This window comes from Malaya genurostris, chromosome 3, assembly GCF_030247185.1.
Source record: "Malaya genurostris strain Urasoe2022 chromosome 3, Malgen_1.1, whole genome shotgun sequence".
Taxonomy (NCBI): Eukaryota; Metazoa; Arthropoda; class Insecta; order Diptera; family Culicidae; genus Malaya; species Malaya genurostris.
Genome location: NC_080572.1, coordinates 234,119,752 through 234,142,591, shown reverse-complemented (window position 1 = coordinate 234,142,591; position 22,840 = coordinate 234,119,752). Strand labels below are relative to the sequence as shown.

Below are 22,840 nucleotides of genomic sequence, written 5' to 3'. Positions count from 1 at the left end.
TAAATAAAACATTTCTCGCGATCACTGTTGCCAGTATAGATAATTATTCATTCTGAAAAGCTTCTTCCCTTATAACATGCGATTATTTATCAGTCAAAAATATAGCTTTTAATTTATTTTGATCAGATACTTGTTTTAGAGAAAATGTTTAGTTGACACAGTTTGATAAAATATTTTCTAAAACACATTTTTGGGTATTTAATTTTTGCAGCTCTATTACCTAAAGTATCTAAAATATTCAATTTGAGAAAAATACTAACAAATAAAAGTATCCAAAGATTTGGTGCTATTCTCCAGTACAAGTAAAGTGATTGTTAAATGTACTCGTATACTTTCCACATTGACAGGACTTGAAAACAAAATGAGCTTAGATCCAATTGAAATTAATAATTTTTAATAGATGATCCGAAAAACAAAATATTCAATTGTTACCGACGATACTGACAACACTTTTTCTACCACCCTGCAGTAATATTAATTTCAACAAATTGTACTTGCTCATGTCAATTTCAATCAATCACGAGCTGTTCCGAAACTGGTTCAAGGAATGGATTAACAATTGTCAGGTCCTGTGCTAAGGAATGACAGCTTTGTTTCAAACGAACAGACGAACTGTCAAATACAATGTTGCGAAACCCCAGATTAAATATTTTGAATTGTTGTCAACATTACCGATGAGATGTCACCCTGGTTTTAGGCACTCTACCATGTTTATGCGGTAGAATTAGATTTTTTTATCGTTTATTGTATTTTTGTCACAAATTTTCATTTTGTTTTAATCACAAATGAACAAGAATTTTTCCTTGACAGTTCAGCGGTACTGTTTACAAACAAGTTTAAACAAAATCGAGGAACACATCTTAAACAATCATCTTCACACTTCACAACTAGCCACTTTTATTTAATAAACCTCTGAAACGATACGTTAACAAATGTTTTAAAACTCTATTTAGGCGATATGGACCGTGAACGTTCTCACCCGTTTGTCAACAGACAAACGAACAAAAACGTCTGTTTACAAACAGTACCGCTGAATTGTCAAAATGTGTTCATCCGATCTGAGACAAGACCTGACAACTGGGGAGGCTGCTTTTGTTCCAAAATGGACCAGTTTCTGATTGGCTAATTTTGAAGTTGCCACCCGCACATTGTGAAAAGAAAAAACTTTTGCAGGGTACGCGAGCAATGATGCCAAGTATAAAGAAAATCAGAAAACAAGTTTATTAAAATGAATAATTTTAGCTCACCAATGAAAATGAAAATTGTTTATAGTTTATAGTTTATAGTGTAATTGTGTAATTAAAATCAGCATCAAGCCTTTTTAGTAGATTAAAGTGTCTTTTTAGTGAATTAAAGTGTAACCATAAAAGATTTGTTAAATTAGTGTAAACTCGAAAGTGTGTTTAGTTTTACGAGAAAAATGAACTGTTGTGTTCCACACTGTGGTCGCACTAAGCAATTCTATCCAAACTAGATTTTTTCGGTTTCCAAACGATCCAGTAACACGTCAACAATGGAATCGATTTTGAGTTCCACATGAGATATTTCGTGAAAGCTCAATTAATTGTTTTTAAGCATTAATATATAATAAAAAAATGCATTCACCAAAACATTTTTCATGTTTATTGCAAATCAAAAACCGAGTCTAAAAATTTAAATTAAATTAATATATTTTTCTTAGCATAAAATTATTTAAAAATCTGTAAATATGGCTACACTGTAGCCGATACGTTGGTATTTATTCCACAGGGCGAAAATGATGAAAAAGATGATTCGAAAGGAAGAATAATAAGCCAGTTGTCAGGTTTTGTCTTAGCATCCGATTGAGGTTAGCAGTGACGGTAAAAACCTAATTTTTAGATGAACATACCTGTGCTCGTAGTTGCCGACATCGCACACAAGCGAAATCGAGAAAAATGAACTTTGGCAGTAGACTGCAGCTGATGTTGAATCGTTAACGATGTCGTATACTGTTTTATACAAATTTTGAGACTATTCTGTCGAAAGATACATAGATATTGTGCTTGTAGAATAAAATTAGAAGCGACGTCTCTCCCACCTGATTATATCCCTCCAGCGAAGTTCATTGTACACCAATGCTATGAAGACTGCCATGCAATACATTAATCATTTATAATTATTCGAAATTTCACTACCTCGTAACATTCAGTCTCAAACCCATTGATTCCTAAACATACATTATCAACTTAAAGTGCATACAGGTATCCTTTGTTACGTGCTCCGTTAGTAGAGGCAAGAAAATTTATTCATTTATGTTAAAGCACGTGGTTCATAATCAAGACAACATAATATACATAATGTAACATGGTTCTATCAGTTGATGAATAGCAAATGACAGTTCAACTGACGTCGCTCGGAATCGTCGCTGCGCTGGACTGTCCAGCGAATTGCAGGTTAGTGCTGCAGCGACAATATCTTGGAAATTTTAAGTAAGGCTCACTTGAAACGCATATAGAAAATTTTCACAAACAATTGAATCATGTAGTGTTTTTAGCCTGATTTTTTATATAATCGACTTTGAATTATTAGCCCCAACCAGGGAAATAATTTCAATAGAAGGAAAACTGTACCAATGCATAAATGGGTAGACGAACGTCAAACAGGTACTCGTGAAACATCATCAGTCAGTCTCACTGTACCCACTGTACCTACCGACACACGATGTATAATTGACACTGGTGGTGAGATATGGCGGTTTTGGCTGTGTCTAATTTTGTCAAGAATCCACGATCCACGCAAGTAAACATCGGAATAAGAAATGGCTCAAAATTCTATTATACACGCTTAGAAAAAGTTACTCAAAGTTTGAGTACTAGTTACTCATTTTCAAATGATACATGGAAACGTCAAAAATTGAGTAGTTATCATCAATGATATTGAGTAACTCCTACTCTAAATTTGAGTTTAACGCAAAATCTCGTTTTATAGTTACTATTCGCATTCGCGATAAGTCTAAAAGTTGTAATAACCATTTGTAGCAACAGGTTGTATTTTTTGTTAGTGAGACGCGTATTTCGAGGGTGAGTCGATCAACACAAACGGTGTTGTGTCTGCAAAAACCGGAATGATCAGCTTCGTGTTGTGCTTTAGAATGGAAACGAATATGCTCAAATGTCATTTATGAGGAATAAGTGTATGATTGGTGCCTGAACATAACACACTACTCCAAGCGACCACCACTTGATATAGTATTGAGTTCAATTATTTAACATTTTAATACAATACACTCAGAAAAGGAGCAATTTTTTTGCAAATTTGGTATATGTGAAATAAAATTTCACACAAAATTTGAGTGATAGTTACTCTATTTTTGTACATGTACAAATAAAGTATTACTCAGTAAATGAGTAGATTTTACCCAAATATCGTTTCCAGTGGAAGAACTCAAATTTGAGTAACTTCGGAGTTACTCTAAATTAGAGTTGTTCCACTTTTTCTGTAGATGAGTGAGATCTTACTCATTTTTGAGTAACTATTTTTAAGCGTGTAGAGCTAATATGTGGCGTTTTCATGTAAGTCGTATAATTTCTTCAAGTTATAAAGTATTTCCGTCTTGTAAAATATGAAATAAAACTTTGTTCTCAATTATAGCAACTGGACGTGATTCGACGGATGATCCTAAAACGCTCAATGTTTACACTTTTCTTCACCATGTATTCTTGTTTTTCCCAAGAAAAAAATGACAACCAAACTCACACATCGAACAATCTCGCCACCTGTTCATTTATCATCGTGCTAAAGACAGCATTAAAATGAATTTGTTTTCATTTCTTTGATGACAACATTTTCTTGGTATGTTCAGTTAGTGTGTCAGTGCCAGTGGTCTGTATGTTCAGTTCTGATACTTCAAGAGCATAACAGAGCACGCATAACTACCGAAGAAACTGCTCTTACAACTTTCAATTTCAACTAATCCATCGAGTTAGTTAGATATCAAGTATTCGAAAATACGCAGTGCTGGGATTAGTGGTTTCACATTCGCGTTTTTGGTGATAAGCTGCTGATAATACTCACAATCTACCGCTGGGGGTTTGAATGGATTGCGCAAAATATCAGTACAAATCGATTATGGATCACTGATGGTACAAACTACTAGACTGTTTGCATCGTAACGCATTAGATTTTCCTTTCTAATTACTGCCTCTGCTGCAGTCACCGTACAATTCAATCAGCCAGGTAAGTGTCTTCGTTTATGTCATCCGTCTATTTTCCCTCTCTCTTCACCACATTGGAATTGGTATGTGCTAATTTCAACAACAACAACTTGTTCGTTGGGTACACAGTCGTCAGACTCATTACCAGTACTTGGGTAGGATTGTAGCGTGAAAGAAAGTGCTGTATTTAAATTGGTTGAACGTGCTGACCCCACAATGACCATGACAATGTCATTAATCGAACAAAAGTGATGTTAATATTTATCGAATGCAAACAAAATAATCATTCGAATTACGCTTGTCTTCTTGTCACCGTCACGGGGTATGTTTGCCTTTGTAACTTGTGTGGTAAAGGAGTGCAAGGTAGAAATCAGCCAAGCCCGAAATTGGCAGCAACTGGGTCTCGCATGTAATCTATAATAATTTTTAATACAATTATCAATCGCATCCAAAGCTAGATGTATAAATTGGTGTCCGGCCGAAAAGTAGCACGAGGCGATACGCGCAATTGAATTCAAAACAAATCTACAGTATGCTGATACAATGCCACTGATAAGACCTAGTAGGCTATGTGTGAGAGCATGTTCGACATTGCTGAAACGATGAACTTTGATCTCAATGTTGGATATGTTTGCGCGTTCCTTATCGACTAGATGAATAAAATCGATTAAAGCCTGCACAATAAATAATATTTACATTCTTGTTTTGTGTAACTTTTTATCGGAAATCCATAGCCAGATCTCGTCCCATGAATTGGGGATATTCAAGTCTGATAGGTAATAATAGAGCTGAAAAGTCACCACTTGTGGCTGAACACCCAATTTAAATCATAATTATTTAATTTTAACTCATATTCCAATAAATAGTTATTAAAAAAAAGTCTGATAGGTAACCTGTTTAGTTTATGAACTGTTTCCCTGGAAGTTATTTTCATCATCATTTCCACTTCTAAAAGGTGATTCTTTTGTTGGTATCTTTTGCGTAAAACTGTTTTTGACAGATCACGCCCGAATCGGGTCTTGTGTCATTGTCAAACTAGTTCAGTTTGGTCTATAATTTAATCATGAATAACGTACAACATCTAACATTTGGTGAATGGGCGCTGGCAAAGTTGGCGGAAGATCCACTTTTTATCGAAAAATTATGTGCAGCGACGGAGCTCATTTCTGGTTGAATGGTTATGTCAACAAGCAAAATTATCGCATCTGCAGTGAAGGTCAGCCAGAAGCATTGCAAGAACTACCAATGCATCCCAAAAAAGTCACTGTTTGGTGTGGATTATGGGCCGGTGACATCGTCGGCCGTACTTCTTCAAAGGCGATGGTGGGCGGAACGTTACTGTAAATGGCGAGCGCTACCGTGTGAAGATTTTGGAAAAATTGGACATGTTTGACATGTGGTTTCAACAAGACGGTACGCGAAATAAGGACCGAATTGAGAGCCGCCTTCGGTGAACAGTTTATCTCGCGTTTTGGGCCCGTCATTTGACCGCCAAGATCGTGTGATTTAAGCATTTGGACTATTTCTTATAGAGCCCAGTTAAGGCTCATGTCTGATTTCATTTGCATGAAATCATCTTCAAACATTGAATAACATTGATTGTTCTATCAATTACAATAAAGATTTCAAACTTCCAAAATAATTTTATGTTGTTTTGAAAATCAAATCCTATACCTTTTAAAAATCATCCTTTATCAGTTTAAAGGCACACTACTTAAGCTCTGAGATGCCAAGAGCATTTCCTTGCAGTTCAATTGGGGCTTGAAAAATAATTTTGTCAATAATCCTCTTTTCTCGATTCTGCTTGAGTTCCTCTTTCCGAAATCGCATCGATTCTATTATTATTCGAGCTGTGCGCCGATCCAAAATATCGTAATCGGCGGTCCCAAACCAGGCCTCGGTAACCTGCGATTCGTGATCCAAACATGGCTCTTTCGATGCGAAGTTGTGGTTCTTTAGTTCTATACGTAAATATTGTTTATTTAATTTACTACTTAAAAATCGATCAAAATCATTTAACGAGGATTAGACACCATTTCTATCTCTCAACCATGTGTACTTGCTGTGGTTTTGAGGCGTTTTGCTTAGTGCTTGGATGGAATAAATACATTTCTCATAGAAAGAGGAATGGTCGCATTTTACTTACTTGGAAAATGATATAGAACTCGGTAAATGTTTATTGAATTCCCAACAGCTTACCATTCGCTCATTAGTTTGATAATTGAACTGATTATCAAGCGCCTGGTAATCTGTAAAAATCTACCTAGCAGTTCTGTAAACGCTGTAAACTCTTGAGGATGCTTTGGTGAATTTAATGTTCTTTGTATTTATTTATAAATGTCACCTCACTTCCTCAACTGCAGTGCATAGCAATAAAATATATGAAATAACGAAAATTGTGAATGAAATACCGAATACATACCCGGAATATGCTTCGGACTTTAAAGACTTTTCAACTGGATTTCACAAATTTGACCCAATTTTTTAAAGGTTATAGCGCGGGCAAGCATGTAAAATCTGTCCCCAAAAACAATTCATATTGTTATACAACAGGATTTAAGCTCCCCTCGTATCTATTCAATCAGAAATGAGCTTCTTCGTTGAACACAATTTTTCGATAAAAAAGTGGATCTTCCTCCAACTTTCCCAGCGCCCATTCATGATTAAATTATAGACCAAACGACGATTCATGATTAAATTATAGACCAAAATGAACAAGTTTGACAATGACACAGGGCACGATTCAAGTGTGATCTGGTGGTCTGTCCAAAACAGTGGTGCCAATAATATGCCGAAGCCAGTAGACCCGTCGAGATGTGATCCGTCAGTGTAAAACATTTGATTACAGTTGACTTCTTTGAATTAATTACTAAAATTGTTTGGGATCTCTTGAGGGCGTACAGGATCCGGGATTCCACGAATTTCTTCTTTCATGGTTGTGTCGACAAACAGTAGAATTAGAAGTATCCACAAAATGAACACGGTTGTGAACAAACGAAGAAGGATTTATATTCTGAGCCATGTAGTCAAAATACAAGGACATAAAACGGGTCTGTGAATTAAGCTCGACAAGCTTTTCAAAGTTTTTAATCACCATCGGATTCAAGATGTTGCATCGGATAAGAAATCGATATGAGAGATCCCAGAATCTCGTTTTCAACGATAGGACGCCCGCCAGCACTTCAAGACTCATCGTATGAGTTAAAACAACTATACTGAATTCTTTCCAGTTTAATGATATTAATGTTCGCAGCGGAGAGGAAACAGAAATATCCATACTTCATTACTGACAATATCGTCGTTTTGTACAACCTGATCAGGTCTCCTGGGTGAGAGCCCCACCAAGTTCCGGATACTGTACGAAGGAAATTGATTCTCTGTAGGCATTTTCGTTTCAGATACTTAATGTGACATCCCCAGGTACCTTTGGAGTCGAACCAGACCCCGAGATATTTAAATGTGAGGGCCTGAGCTATGGTTTCACCCCTTAGTTGAAGCTGTAGTTGTGCTGGTTCTCGCTTCCTTGAAAATACAACCAGCTCAGTTTTCTCCGTAGAGATCTCGTTACCCATTTGAAGAGCCCAATTTGACAAGTTGTCGGTGGTATCTTGTAATGGTCCTTGGAGATCGGCAGCTTTGGCTCCTGTAATATACACAACGCTGTCGTCGGCAAGTTGTCTTAGCGTGCAGGATGTGTTGATACATTCATCAATGTTATTTACGTAAAAGTTGTATAAAAGGGGGCTTAAGCATGAGCCCTGAGGAAGATCCATGTAGCTGAATCGGTTTGTCGTCAAATCACCATGCTCAAAATGCATGTGTTTCTCGGACAATAGATTATATAAAAAGTTGCTCAAAACTGGTGAAAGACCATGCTGATGCAACTTCTCAGATAGAACGTTAATGGAAACTGAATCGAATGTCCCCTTGATGTCGAGGAAAACTGATACCGTTTGTTCTTTACGAGCAAATGCCATTTGAATTTCTGTTGAGAGCAACGCTAGACAATCGTTCGTTCCTTTGCCCCTGCGGAACCCAAATTGTGTACCTGAAAGCAATCCATTTGTTTCGACCCAATTGTCTAGACGGAAGAGAATCATTTTCTCCAACAATTTCCGAATACAGGAAAGCATAGCAATCGGCCGATACGAATTGTGATCGGAGGCTGGTTTCCCAGGTTTTTGAATGGTGATAACTCTCACTTCTCTCCATTCGTGTGGAACAATATTACCCTCGAGCAACTTGTTGAATAAATTCAACAAGCGCCTTTTGGTAGAGTCAGGCAGATTTTTCAACAAGTTGAATTTAATTCTGTCTAACCCTGGGGCTCTATTGTTACACGACAAGAGCGCAAGTGAGAACTCTACCATCGAAAATGGTGTTTCGTTTGTATTCGTAGTCGCCACGCGGGATATCTTTTTAGCGAAATCGAATATCCAGCGGTTAGAATATTCGTCGCTTTCGTTCGCGTGATTTTGATTGCGCATGCGACGGGCTAATTGCTGTTTCTCTCGTTAATCCGTCAACAAACCTTCGCCAGTAACCGCGTTTCGTAGCTTGAATCAGACTTTTCATTTGAAATTCTAGCGCCGCGTATTTCCGATAATTATCTAGGGTTCCGTTTCCTCTGAACGAGATGAAGGCTGAAGTTTTTTTCGTTTTCAGTTCTGAGCACTCTTTGTCCCACCATACTAGTTTGCGCGCTGGGTACTCGTTTCGTCTGAGCTTGAATTGCGGTGTCGAGAATCAAGCCAGCCAAAAATGTATACTCTTTCTCCGGAGGAAGCTCCTGTGCTGTTTATAGTCTCTCAGATATCGAGCTCGCGTAACTTTTCCATTCAATGTTTCGTGTGAAATCGTACGAAACATTGATTGTTTTCGATGGCCTTACACGGTTGGCGAAAGAAACCATGATCGGTAAGTGATCGCTACCGTGAGGATCCCAGATTACCTTCCACTTGCAATCTAACTGTAGCGAAGTCGAGCAAAGGGATAAATCCAGCGCACTTGATTGTGCTGGCGGTCTAGTGTTCCGTGTCATTTCTCCCGTTTTTAGTATTGTCAAATTGAAGTTGTCACACGGATTAACGAAGAACGGTTATCATCATATAAGCAGCCCCATCCTGTACCATGCGAGTTAAAGTCCCCTAAAACCAACCGCGGTGAAGGAAGAAGTTCTATGATGTCTGCAAGCCGACGATGCCCTATCGAGACTCTGGGAGGAATGTAGACGGAAGCTATACAAAGATCTTTGTCTTTAATATTAATTTGGTAAGCAACAACTTCAATTCCCGGTGTCGAGGGGAGGTTAATACGATAAAATGAATAGCACTTTTTGATCCCTAAAAGTACCCCTCCATAGGAGTCTTCTCGATCTAGGCGGATTAGGTTGAAATTATGGAAGTCGAGGTTGGTGTTAGAAGTCAGCCAAGTTTCACTCAAGAAGAATACATCGCAGTTACGAGTGTTTGAAAAAATCAAGCTTTGGGATGATACTTCTGCAATTCCACTGAAGCAATATTCGATTCTCATTGGTAAATTATCCGTCAAAAGATACAATCGTTTTTTTTTAGAACTTTATCTATTGATACCAAATTATTGAATCCAGTTCAGTTTCTAAATTCCGTGGTATTGTTTTGAACCGGAACTTTTGGCAGTTTTTCTACTGCTTGAACTGATGACACAGACTAACAGACATGACAGTATGAGTAAATTCTTATAAAAATAATTTTTCGTGATGCACTAGTTCCACCTATATTGTACTGCGCGAACTATTTACTATCTGTACACCCCTTGTGTTATGTAAAAGTTTTGTTGGTTCCCCTTCGTTTGTCAACACCGATCAGCTGCTTGCAGGGATGCCTGATTTCATCGAAATATTTGAAAATGAATCGTTACAATAAATTATTGGATTATGTTGCTAATACATTTAACTTTTTCGCGATGTTGGAAGGTAACCATTTATTTGACTCAACGTTGTTCATCTAGACTATTTTTTTTATTGTGTTGATAGTTTTCACTTGAAATTAAGTGGCGGCAGACCAGAAGCAAGTAAATATTGTAACATGTAACGGGTTTGATTTTGTATTGCGTTGGAGGATGAGAAGTAGGCACAATTATGTATATAGTTTTGGCAATATGTATTAAATCTGTATCCTGCATGAAATTCGCATGGACGTATACAAATCAATACATTACAGGTAATTCTGTATGAATGGCAACTCTGTTGGTAAATGAAAAAAATAAACACAGTCTAGATGACAGACAGGATGTTTTTGATAGGGTAACGTGGCGCCATCATGACACGTGAGTACTGTCCCAAATAAATGAATATTCGAAATGACCGTTGAAATGATTGAAGAATCTAATTTGAGTGTCCTGTCTGTTAGTCTGTGCTGATGAGTCCCGCACATACTCACTACCCAAAACACGCTCTATCAACGTATTGCATCTATTTTTCTTTTGATTTTTGCGAATGAACGTTGCTTACCTTCTCTAAGATGGACGAGACAGTTTGAAAAGATTGCAATACTTGAACTTTTTATTTATTTTTTGCATTCCATTGCGACGGTATATAACACAACAGAGTTTCGGATAACTTGGAGGGGAAAGCATGTTTGAAATGGAAATAAGGGAAATGCGACTGATAGAAAATAAAACCATTTTTAGTACATTGCATTCTTATGTATGGCATCACTGCCAGTATAAAAGGGTGATATTGCCAACTCTAAAGCACGCCGGCAAACTTTTTATCGTGGGTTTTTGGAAAATTTGAAAACCAGAACTATGAGTAATTCCATGGTTGTATAAGAAAATGTTTAGAGGATAAGTTTACCGGTGAAGAACACCCCAAAAGTGTTTCATAAAGCTTATTTATGCCACAGAGCAATTAAAAGCAGTTGAAATCTTAAGGTGAATGAAAAATAATAACATTCTAAGAAGAAACTTCCAATGAAGATCCGAAAAATGTTTGCACAAATCATTCTTCGGAGTTGGTAGTTTATCGTTAACATATATCAAAACGACGAATGATTATGTCACCAAATTGCAGTAGAAATTCCACGCAACATATTTACTCCCACGCGTAGAAAAAATGTGTTTAATGGTTTGTTTACATCAAGAGCAGGGCAAAATAACGGAGTGGAAGGGTAGGCAATTTTTTGGTTGTCATTTGTGGCTCGCTTCCATGGTCACCTTAAGTCATATATAAGTTTACATCTCCTGAAACGGGAATGTTTGACATAGTTTTTAAACAAACCTAAGTTTATCGGGATTCGTTGACTATTTTCGAGAAGTTTGAGCTGATGAGAAAAGTGCAGTCAGTCGATTACGTACGTCGTCACTTATGCCATTATATGTTTGGAACCGAAAGTAACAGTCATTTGATCTTCGAAGTTGGAAAGTAGCTTTCAAACGAGCCTATGCTTGTTGAAATCGTTTTAACCATCTCTGAGAAAACAAAAAGTTTTTTCACGTTTTATTTTCGTTATTGTCATTTTAATCAGTCGACGCAGTTCAATTTACCAATTGTCGTAACAGGCTCACAGATGGGAGCCATGTGATAGGAAATTATGAGCTCTCGTTTACTGCATTTGTTGGCGACTTACATCTCAAATGTCAAAATTTATTTTTCTAAATATTGATTTCAATCGTTTCAGCCGCACAATGCAGGTACTGAGCAAACTTACGTCGGTCCCGGTGACCTGCAAGGAGTACGTCCATCCATGGACGGACTCTTGTAGCATAGCTTCCGCCGAGTTCATGATCGTAGCCGTGCAGGATAGTTTCCGAATCTATACGGCGGTATACATGGTAGGTACACAAAAGAAAAACGGTCTGACAGCCCTAAGCGATATTCTAATTTGGTTTGGTAGCTCTCTATGGCAATGCGTGGCCGGATCCCCAGCTTCGAGGAATTGAAACGCACCATCCGTGGTCTGCTGCAGTCGACTGCCTTCCTGACGATGTCGGCTTTCAGTTATTCCATTTTTTTGTGTGCCGTTCGTCGGCTTGCCGGGTCGTTTAACTTCTACACGGCATCGTACATACCGGCCTACATGGCAGCTTTGTGTTCTATTCTAGTGGAACGTCCATCTAGGCGAGGGTTACTCTGTCTGTACGTATCCAACGTGGCTACCGAAACTGGATGGAACATACTGAAATCGCGAGGCTTGGTGCGGTCCATTCCCAATGGAGAGATTTTGATCTTTGGACTGTCGACGTCTATCCTGCTGTACTATCATCGGTTGAATCGACAGAAAGACTACAGCGATTCCATGTTCGACGTGTTTCGATTTGCACTAGGGGACAGTGAAGTCATGAAAACCGAGGAAACTGGTGAAATCAGACGGGAGATCCGATCCAAAGAACGTTCCAGCAAACTAATACTACCGTACAGTTTTATCCAAGCGGTGCTGAAAACGTATTTAAATGTGATATCGAAAATCAAGACACTTGGAAAGCATACACTTTGTCGGCACAAACACAGCTGTATCTACAATACACTCTCTGGAGGCACGCGGATGTTTTCCATCGGTCTAGGGATTCAGGTGATAATGAAGGTTCTATTCCAGGCTCGGCGGGTCTTCCGACGACCCGAACTGCTTAGACGCACATTTTTCCGAAAGGATATTTTGAAACTGGGCATGTTTTTGGGTGGCTTCACATCCCTGTACAAGGTGTTTATGAAACGATAGTTCCGTAGAGAGAAAATGCATTAATTGTTCGTTCTACCTTTTGCAGCTGTCTTCCTGCCTTTTACGACACATAACCAATAGTGATAGAGCGGAATATGCTATTCCTAGTGGATTGATTGCGAGTTTGGCATTTGCTTTTTATAACGATACCACCATCGCGTTGTACATTATGTGGAAAATGCTCCAAGTGAGATCCGTTCGTGAACTGCTGTGTCTAATATTATATTTAACGAACTAATTCTGTTTTTCAGATGACCTACAACTGGGGAATTGAAAAGGGTTACGTACCAAAAGTTCCAGGTTTCACACTACTCTTGTACTCCGCCAGTACGGCACTCCTGTTCCATGCAGCTACGCTAGAACCGATGCAGCTGCGGCCGAGTTATTGGAAATTTTTGTACTCCATTTCTGGCGGAAGGTTACTTTCTTCATCAAACATAAACTGATGATCTATTTTCCTAAAACTTGGTATTTTTTGTTGCAGGATAATGGTTATGGATCGAAGCGGATTTGATGTCTACGGTATTGGCACCAGTAGACAGATTAGTGAAGTGAGCAAACTGTGCAATACTCCTCCGGTGTTGAAATTTCAAATTTCAAAGTAGTTAAACTGGTTAAACTGTGGAACCATTGGCCTTAGGTTAACGTGGGAAGAGGTTGTGTCGTATGGCGGCTGCCGTAGAATTCGATTTGTCTGAACAGCGTGCTGCGCCGCACAATTATCTAGGTTAACTGCACAAAACTGTAAAAAAGCGCATTCGAGGGCGTTTTGCTAAAGATTGTTAGTTTTTGCTTGGATGAAAAAAAATGTAATGCATAATGCAAAAAAAAGGATGTTTAGTTTTGAAGGGGTTTTCTAGCATGTATATCAATTGAATTGTATAGATTTGTACATTTTAGATTTTTTAATTTGCAAATACACAACTGGTAATGGATATGTCGAACCAAAATATTATTTTGAAATCCGAAAAAATCGCGCGGTTATGTGTGCATATATGTAAATTATGTATTTTTGGAAACAAAGAGGAACAAATTTTTGGAAACGCTGGTTTTGCGGTAGCAGGTGTCCCGTTCAACTTGACGAGTATAAAAGGTAAACCATTGTTGAAAATCGATCATCTTGTTGTGCTTTACACATCATCCTTGTGCTTTACACGGAACTGGCGAGGATCTTCCACTAACAGTCGCAAAAAAACGGGAGGGTAATGTCAGAGACATAACTGGATGACGTTAATACAAAAAAATTTTTTGAAACTAATCGATTGAATTGTTATCGATTATCGAGTTTTCGAATTATCGAAAATTAGTTTCAAACCAATCCATTAAATATTACTCGATTATCTGGGTATTAATCGAGGGGTAGGGGACAAGATCGATTGAATTAAAAATGCACACAACAAATTGTTTTTAGCCCTCTAGGATTTCTAAATTTAATAAAGGAATCAATATGAAATTAATTTCAATAATTTACTTGTCAAACCCGTCCCGAAAATACAAATTATATAGCGATTTGGAAATCCGAAAAAATCGCGTTTGGTAAACGATTGGACAATGCGCAATTCAGGCCCCAATGTGGTTCATAGCCTCTTGTCCAGTAACTCCTATCCCTACCTCCCCGAGCGTCTGTTCCCCATGTTGGGGCGGCTCGAAAGGATGCGTTAGTTGTTAGGAGCGTCTGATTACCGTCCTTCCCAAGTAACAATTCGAATGCCTTATGGTTTTGATTATAATTTATAGGAGTTTTGTAATTGATTTTTCAATCACTACCTTTTTTATGCCAACTATAATAAGTGTCTCTTTTAATTTTTTTTATTTTTTTTTATGATATTTAAGTAATATCATAGTTTTCAAAGCTTCTATAAAACCCTTCACCTGCACTAAAACTAAAATTAAAATAAAACAATTTGCACTAGAATAAAACCATGCAAACACTCTTAATATTGCTTTCAAACATTTTCTTTAAAACATTATTGCCAGTTGAATTCTTTCATAAATCTAGTTTTGTGTGTGTGCGTGTTCATTCTATGACAATTTCACTCAGAGTAAATTTGAGGGTTCTAAAGTACATTTATGACACATTAGTTGTAGGCTATTTGATTTATTGCTTCTTAGGTTAAGTGTAATTTGCATTAAAAGGAATTTCATGGCCGCCATTATGATGTTCTATACCGTAGCATTTATTGACATCAAATAAACTTCGAAATGCAAAAACGAGGCAATATGTTGGACTTTCATGATTCATTTTCAGATCGCATGCACAAGTTTTATCGCCACAGAACAGTTTTATACAAAAATGACGATGAATCACAAAAAATAATTTTCATAAATCATGGAGACTTTCGCAAAAACCGCATTTATTTCAAGGCGATTAGTTATAATTCTTATTTTTATCCTTACATTCACGATAAAAATAAAAGCGCATAAAGTTTTTACGTTCGGAAAAGGTCTCAAACTCGCAATTAAAATATAATATATTCTTACTGATTGCATTCAAAGTAGACATAACACACATAGTCAAGAAAAATATCATCAAAACGACAGTTTATTTATAGCGGAATTCATTCCATCCAAAGAAATTTAATGTTGATCGTAAAGCTGGTTTCAAAATTTTCTTGAATTTGGAGTTTTAAAGCAGGTTTATGCTGATTCTTCATTTTGATTTATAAACCTTATGAAGAATGGTCCACTTTGCAGGAACATGCTCTTATAGAGGTTTTCAGTAGGTTTTCGTGGAGTTTAAAGTTTTATTGCAAGATTTATTATGTAGCATTGAAGACAGCTACAAGTATTTAATAATATTAAAAATGTTACTTGGGTTGTGTCAGTGTGGGACTCTAAACAGTGCTGACACGATGGACTCCGGCGAGACAGGAGGTTGATGCAGGCCTAACAAGCCGACCGGAAAACACTTGTTAATCAAGGAAGAAACACGACTCGGAATAATCGACAAAGACCTACGCGACGAAATAAGGACTACGATTGGAAGCTTGGCACATGGAACTGCAAATCGCTTGGCTTCCCAGGATACGACCGAAAGCTGCATGATGAGCTTTAAATCCGCGGCTTCGATGTCGTAGCACTGCAGAAACAGAAGGTGTGGAAAAGTGGGCATCGAGCGGCTACCTTCTACCAGAGCTGTGGGCGTTCTAGGAACGGGATTTGTAGTGTTGGGCAAGATGCGCCAGTGCGTGATTGGGTGGCAGCCAATCAGTGATAGGATGTGCGTATTGAAGATCAAGGGTCATTTCTTCAGTTGCAGCATCATCAATGTTCACTGCCCCCATGAGACGCGACCCGATGACGAGAAGGAAGCATTTTACGCGCAGCTGGAACAAACCTACGACAGCTGTCCACGGCGGGATGTAAAACTCGTCATCGGCGACTGGCGACATGAATGCTCAGGTAGGCCGGGAGGAAATTTACAGGCCTGTGATCGGGCTGGAGAGCCTGCACGCGGTAACAAACGACAACGGCCAACGATGCGTGAACTTTGTAGCCTCTTGAGGAATGGTAGTTCGAAGCACCTTCTTCCCCCGCAAAGATATTTTCCGACGTCATCAATGTCCTTACTTATCGCAGGGCCAAAATTGATTGTGATCACTACCTTGTTGCGGTTTGTATGCGCTCAAAACTATCGACGGTGCACAACACTCGTCGCACAGGAACGCCGGGACTCAATCTCGAGCAGCTACGTAGCGCAACAACTGGAGGAATGGATGGATGGAGTGGTATGTCCCTTTTACAAAAAGAGCGATAAGCTAGATTGTTGCAATTACCGCGCAATCACATCGCTGAACGCCGCATACAAGGTACTCTCCCAAATCCTTTGCTGTCGTGTATCACCAATAGCTAAGGAATTCGTAGGGCCGTACCAAGCGGGATTTACGTCCTAGTATCTAGGATGCTGTTGAGTCCCTTCGAATCTCGGAGAGGGCTACGGCAAGGTGATGGACTCTCTTGTATCTTGTTCAATATTGCCTTGGAAGGTGTGATTCGAAGAGCGAGGATCGACACGAGTGGCACGATCTTCCGAAAGTCCGTACAACTTTTTGGCTTCGTTGACGATATTGATAGTGTGACACGTAACCTTGAGAAGATGACGGAAACCTACATTGGATTGAAAGCTTTGAAAGATTGCGTCAAAAACAAAATACATGAGAGGAAGAGGCTCTAGAGAAGAAACACTACGCCTCCCACTACGAATATTGATAGACGGTGATGATATCAAGGTGGTTGACGAGTTCGTGTATTTGGGCTCACTGGTGACCGCCGATAATGACACCTGCAGAGAAATTCATTGTCCCAGGTTGGCGGTTCAATGCATAGGACGCTGGTCTTACAAGCCAGTTGTCGTATGTTCGAGCCCCGACCTGGAAGGATTCTTGGTGTCAGTAGGATCCATAGTACTAGCCATGCAATGATTTTGTACACTAAGAATCGGCTGCGAAGTCTGTTGAAACAGAAAGGCCAAATTCCACAAAAGGAATGTAATGCCAAGACTTTTAGAGGAATTCATAGACGTATTTTGGCAGGGAATCGAGCGTACTTTGGACTCAGAAAAACCCTTCAATCGAGAAAAGTACGCCACCGCATGAAATTGACCATCTACAAAACGCTCATTAGACCGGTTGTTCTCTATGACCACGAGACTTGGACTATGTTGGCAGAGGACCAACGCGCCAACAGTGTTTTCGAAAGAAAGGTAGAACATCGATTGAATAGACGACACATACTGGAGAAAGGTTTATTATAGCCATAATTAGTGCGAGCGGTTTGAACTCTCAGGAATTGATGAGATCGAAGATTTCGAGAATGAATATTTAAATTTAGTTTGCCTAACAATTCGGGGCAATCAATTTGAGATTGCTACACGTCTGCCACGAATATTGCCCTGGAGAGATCTCGGCGAACAGATAACAGGTGTAGATCGATAAGTTTACAGCGTTCCTGATAGCTTGGGAGGTTGTTGGGATCTCTCCAAGGAAGACTGCGAAGAGCAAAGCGAAGAAATTTACGCTGAATAGCTTCGATGCGATTGATGTCTAGTTGATAATAGGGGGCCCAGACGACAGAAGCGTATTCTAGAATAGAACGAACCAAAGCGCAATATAGTGCTTTTAAGAAATATATGCTTTTAAAGTTCTTTGTGACTCGAAAAATGAAACCAAGTGTCTTGGAAGTCTTAGAGATAATATACTCGACGTGATGTTTGAAACTAAGTTTAGAATCCAAAAGGACTCCCAGGTCCTTTACAGTCAATTCTCGCTTGAGGATAGTTCCGGAAATAGTATAGTTAAATACTACGGTTGTGCGTTTGCGAGTAAAAGAGATCACGGAACATTTAGATGGGTTTAATATCATTCTATTGAGGTCGCACCAGTTGGAGAAAATATCCAACTGTTTTTGTAGGAATCTTGCATCTTCATGATCATTAATAAGATGGAACAATTTAGAATTGTCGGCGGAGATAATTTAAAGCATTGCATCGAATGGTTCAAATCGTTCAGATAAAGTAAGAATAAAAAGGGTCCAAGATGATGCCTTGAGGTACACCCGAGTTAGCTCGAAAAGGTGCAGCTGTACAGTCTCCGATTTTAGTTATCATACTACGACCATTCAGGTAAGAATGGAACCAATTCAAAAATGATCCATTGAATCCAAGTCTGTCAAGTTTAGCAATAGTTATTTGGTGATTTATTTTATCGAAAGCAGCGGAGCAGTCTGTATATATGGCGTCAACCTGCTGTCGCGCCTGTAGCGACTGAATTACGTAGGATGTATAACATACCAGGTTTGTAGATGTGGATCGTTTTGGCATAAAACCGTGTTGAGTTGAAGATATATAACTAGAGCAGTTGTGGGTAATGAAGTTCAAAACGATTATTTCAAAAAGCTTAGATACAGCACATAATGCAGCAATTCCGCGGTAATTTGATATATTGCTTTTATCACCTTTTTTAAATACAGGAAAGATGAATGATTTCTTACATGAATTAGAAAAAAATTCCTGAGCGCAAGGAAATGTTAAATAATATCATCAATGGAACCTGTAGACTTTCCGAGCAATTCTTAAGAATAATGGAGGGTATTCCTTCAGCTCCAGCGCTTGATGATCTTTTCAGTTTAGTTAAGGAAGCTTTCATCATATCTATGGTAATAATGGGATGGGGACCAACGGGGGGACGTAAAGGAACATTGTTGGCAGCTTCGAAGATGTTATTACTAGCCAGACATATGATTAGGTAACCCTGATTCCTTTCTTTGTTCATTAACGTGATTCCAAAACCTTTTAGGGTGGGATTTAAGGTGGGATTGAAGGTTGCATAAGGGATTTATCTAAAGCAATTATATACTTTAGGTTTTTACCTTTTTGCCTTTCTCATATAGAAAGGTTATGCAATCACTGTGAAAACCGACTTTTGAACCGAGGCCCGGAGGGCCGAGTGTCATATACCATTCGACTCAGTTCGTCGAGTTCGCAAAATGTCTGTGTGTGTATGTGCGTATGTGTGTATGTAACGTTTTTTGCACTAACTTTACTCGGAGATGGCTGAACCGATTTTCACAAACTTAGATTAAAATGAAAGGTCTTGTGGTCCCATACAAAATTCCTGAATATTATTTGGATCCGAATCCGGTTCCAGAATTATGGGGTAAAATGTGCAAAAAGTTGTGAAAATAAGTGCACTAACTTTTCTCAGAGATGGCGGAACCGATTTTCACAAACTTAGGTTCAAATGAAAGGTCTTGAGGTCCCATAAAAAATTCCTGAATATTATTTGGATTCGACTTCCGGTTCGGGAGTTATGGGGTAAAATGTGTAAAAAAAAAAGAAAATATGAGTTCTAACTTTTCTCATAGATGGCGCGACCGATTTTCACAAACTTAGATTCAAATGAAAGGTCCTGTGGTCCCATACGTAATTTCTGAATTTCATGCGGATCCGACTTCCGGATCCGGGAATATAGAGTAAAGTGTGTTAAAATTGTATACCATCACTGAAAATGGGGAAAAACCTTAAAAAAAATTCTAAATCGACCTCAAATCTTTTCCAATTGATAGTTTTTATCAGTGGACGGTCAAACAAACCGATTTCGGTTATTCTCTCAAGAATCGCAGTATTATATATGATAGTATGATTTATAAGAGAGAGAGAAATCATTACACCACTAGGTGGATAAAAACAGGTTTTATATATATATAAAAAATAGCTATAGAATTCGCTCAAACTTTAGACAAATTTTTCGAGGCCCGGAGGGCCGAATGTCAAATACCAATCGATTCAGCTCGACGAACTGAATAAATGTCCTTGTGTGTGTGTCTGTATGTGTGTTGTCAACTAAGAGGTCGAGATCTCAGAGATGGATGGATCGATTTTGATCAAACTAGTCGCAAATGAAAGGTCTCTACGTTACCCAGAACGCTATTGAATGGTTTTGAGATGGGATGCTTACTTTTTGAGTTATACGAAGTTTTATGTCAACATTTTTAGTTTTTTGACAGTGTCTGTCAAAAAAGACCTCGAAAACAGAATATTTTTCTATACCTAGATTCCGCACGGTAATAGATATCCAACAAGCCATAGATTGTTAAAATCCGTCCACTTTTAACGGAAATATCGATATTTTTGTGTAAGTGACTTTTCCCCCTATTCCATCAGTAGGAATTTTGAGCGTAGTAAAAGTAATGCTTGGGAGCAACGTGGAACACGATTTTTTATACTGTTACATACAATTGTTTCTAAGTACCAACAAGACTGTGTACAGCATCCTTTTTAAAGACATTTTGCCTTGGACCAATTTTAGCACGGTTCATTTTTGGCAACATAATCGTTCGAATATGACATATGTAAACCAGATGATGGTAGCATTTTCGAGTTGAAGCAATTCCATAATTATACTGATTTAAACTACTTACAGCAATAAATGTTGGAAGAACATAACACCCATATACTATTCGAATCAGTTCGTCGAGATCAGCAAATACGTGTGTGACAAATAATTTCACTCAATTTTCTCGGAGGTGACTCAACCGTTTTCTACAAACTCAGATTCATATGAAAAGTCGTATGCTCCCAAACAAGGCTCTTGAATTATGTTTGGGTCTGACTTCTGGTTTCGGAACTACAGGATGATATGCGAAACAAAATTGACTCATTGTTGGCTAAACCGATCTAAGATTCAAATGAAAGGTCTTAAAATCCTATACAAAATCTTTCTTTTTAGTCAGACCCGACTTCCGGTTCAGGAGATGTTTTTTTGTTATGTGAAGTTTCAGAGTTATGCGGTTTTTTTATGCAAATTTTCAGAATTATGCGGTTTCCCTTCTGCGGTCTTTTTTTATGCGAAGTTTCAGAGTTATGCGGTTTTTTTATGCGAATTTTCAGAGTTATGCGGTTTTTTTATGCGGTACGTAAATTCGCATTAAAAAAAGACTTCAGTGTATACAGTTTCTCATGTGAATTTAACTGACCTCGGCTACACTGAGTTTCGAATCGTTTCTCAAAGCTCAATCGTTTTCTCAAAAAAGCGCAAATCGAATTTCAAAAACAAAAATTCAAATTAAAGGATATATGGCCCCATACAAAATCAATTAATTTTATCCAATTCTGGAATTACAGGTTGATTAGTTTTTAAAATTCAAACCGATATAGAAGATTACCATCCCAAAATAGCTTCAAAGTTGGATTAAAAACTATTGCAATTCATTCGTCATATTAGTTTATGGCTATACGAATCCTTTCCAGTCGATGCTGGTTCCTGAATACTGGCTCTAGAAGTACCGTAGATAAACTCTAAAGTGGAACTTACTTCGACATCTCATGGAATGTGCAATCGATTGTAACACGTTTAAATTCGATCCGATATGCAGTTTCGACATGACACGGTAATGTCGGAATGACTGAAATCTCAAACTGCGTCTTAAAACGACGGTTATTAAGATAATGTCATGAGAACTAAAACACCGAAGAATATTCATGCAAAAAACACATGCGAGTTGATAAAAAAAGGTATCATCTCACTGCTAGGTGGATTAAGCACGTTTTTTTTATCACCATCCGAAGAAAATCCATTTTTTTTGTAATGCAAACGTTTTGAGATAGGAGATCAGAACAAGACAAGCTCAAAATTTGTTTTACCATTACCATGGACACTGTTTATTGTTCTTAGAAACTAATTAGGTAATCTAATTGCTTTTTGGTTATACTCTAATAAAGATATGTATAAAGTTCATAAATGTAAAAAAATGAAAATTACAAGACCACAGTAATCATAGCAACATCAAATAAAGTTCGTGATTTTTATTTGTCAAAACTGAGAAGGAAGATGGGCTAGGCTAAGTTGATTATTATGTGAACCAAACAATTGATATCCGTTTGTATGGGACCTATGGGTGTAATTATTTGTATATGGTTACACGTCATCGTAAATCGGTGTTTCGATAATTAATTTAATATTTTATTCGTTTTGAGGTCGGTTACACAAAAGCGTTCCGAACATCGCATGAAGGTTTTCGAGTAATTAGATCGTATTGTTATACCAAGATTAATCCTGATCATATCCTTGCCTCACTAACAGCACTCATTTTCTATGACTTGTGGTAATGCAGAGAATTCCTCGGACACTATAGTAGCAACAAGTGTTGAACTAACATTCCTTCCTTTCCTACCGTAACCTTCGTGGCAATCTAAGTTATTGCTCATTTCATGCTCTTAGTCATTTTAGATTGCATGTTGAGCATGATTTACTACCCCCAAGTATTATGCATTTGGTTTAATATGCAATTTCAACTGGTTTCTGAAACTTACGTTACTAGAAAACCTGTTAAATCATATACGAGAATTGCGTTAAATAATGTACATTCCGACCATACTTCACATTACGCATTCGTAAGTGCACAGGACAATTGAAGGCAGGGCTTTAATGCTACGATCCTATCTTCACGAAACCGGATTATTACAACATTCAT

The 22,840-nt window shown here is 38.1% G+C and overlaps 1 protein-coding gene across 1 annotated transcript; it reads left to right on the top strand.

The window, feature by feature from the left end:
• Positions 1 to 3,801: 3,801 nt before the first annotated feature.
• LOC131437063 (transmembrane protein 135-like) lies at positions 3,802 to 13,800 on the top strand. Its single transcript, XM_058606117.1, has 6 exons — positions 3,802 to 4,197; positions 11,834 to 11,987; positions 12,050 to 12,853; positions 12,918 to 13,058; positions 13,123 to 13,289; positions 13,356 to 13,800. The coding sequence occupies exons 2-6, from the start codon at positions 11,841 to 11,843 to the stop codon at positions 13,474 to 13,476; spliced, it is 1,380 nt and encodes a 459-aa protein (XP_058462100.1). The 5' UTR covers positions 3,802 to 4,197; positions 11,834 to 11,840; the 3' UTR covers positions 13,477 to 13,800.
• The last annotated feature ends 9,040 nt before the right edge of the window (positions 13,801 to 22,840 follow it).

Excerpts from the sequence above, each read along its gene's own strand:
- LOC131437063 (XM_058606117.1), top strand. The coding sequence starts at position 11,841 with ATGCAGGTACTGAGCAAACTTACGTCGGTCCCGGTGACCTGCAAGGAG. Across the intron at positions 13,059-13,122 it reads TTATGTGGAAAATGCTCCAA|ATGACCTACAACTGGGGAAT; the intron begins GTGAGATCCGTT and ends TCTGTTTTTCAG. Across the intron at positions 13,290-13,355 it reads TACTCCATTTCTGGCGGAAG|GATAATGGTTATGGATCGAA; the intron begins GTTACTTTCTTC and ends TTTTTGTTGCAG.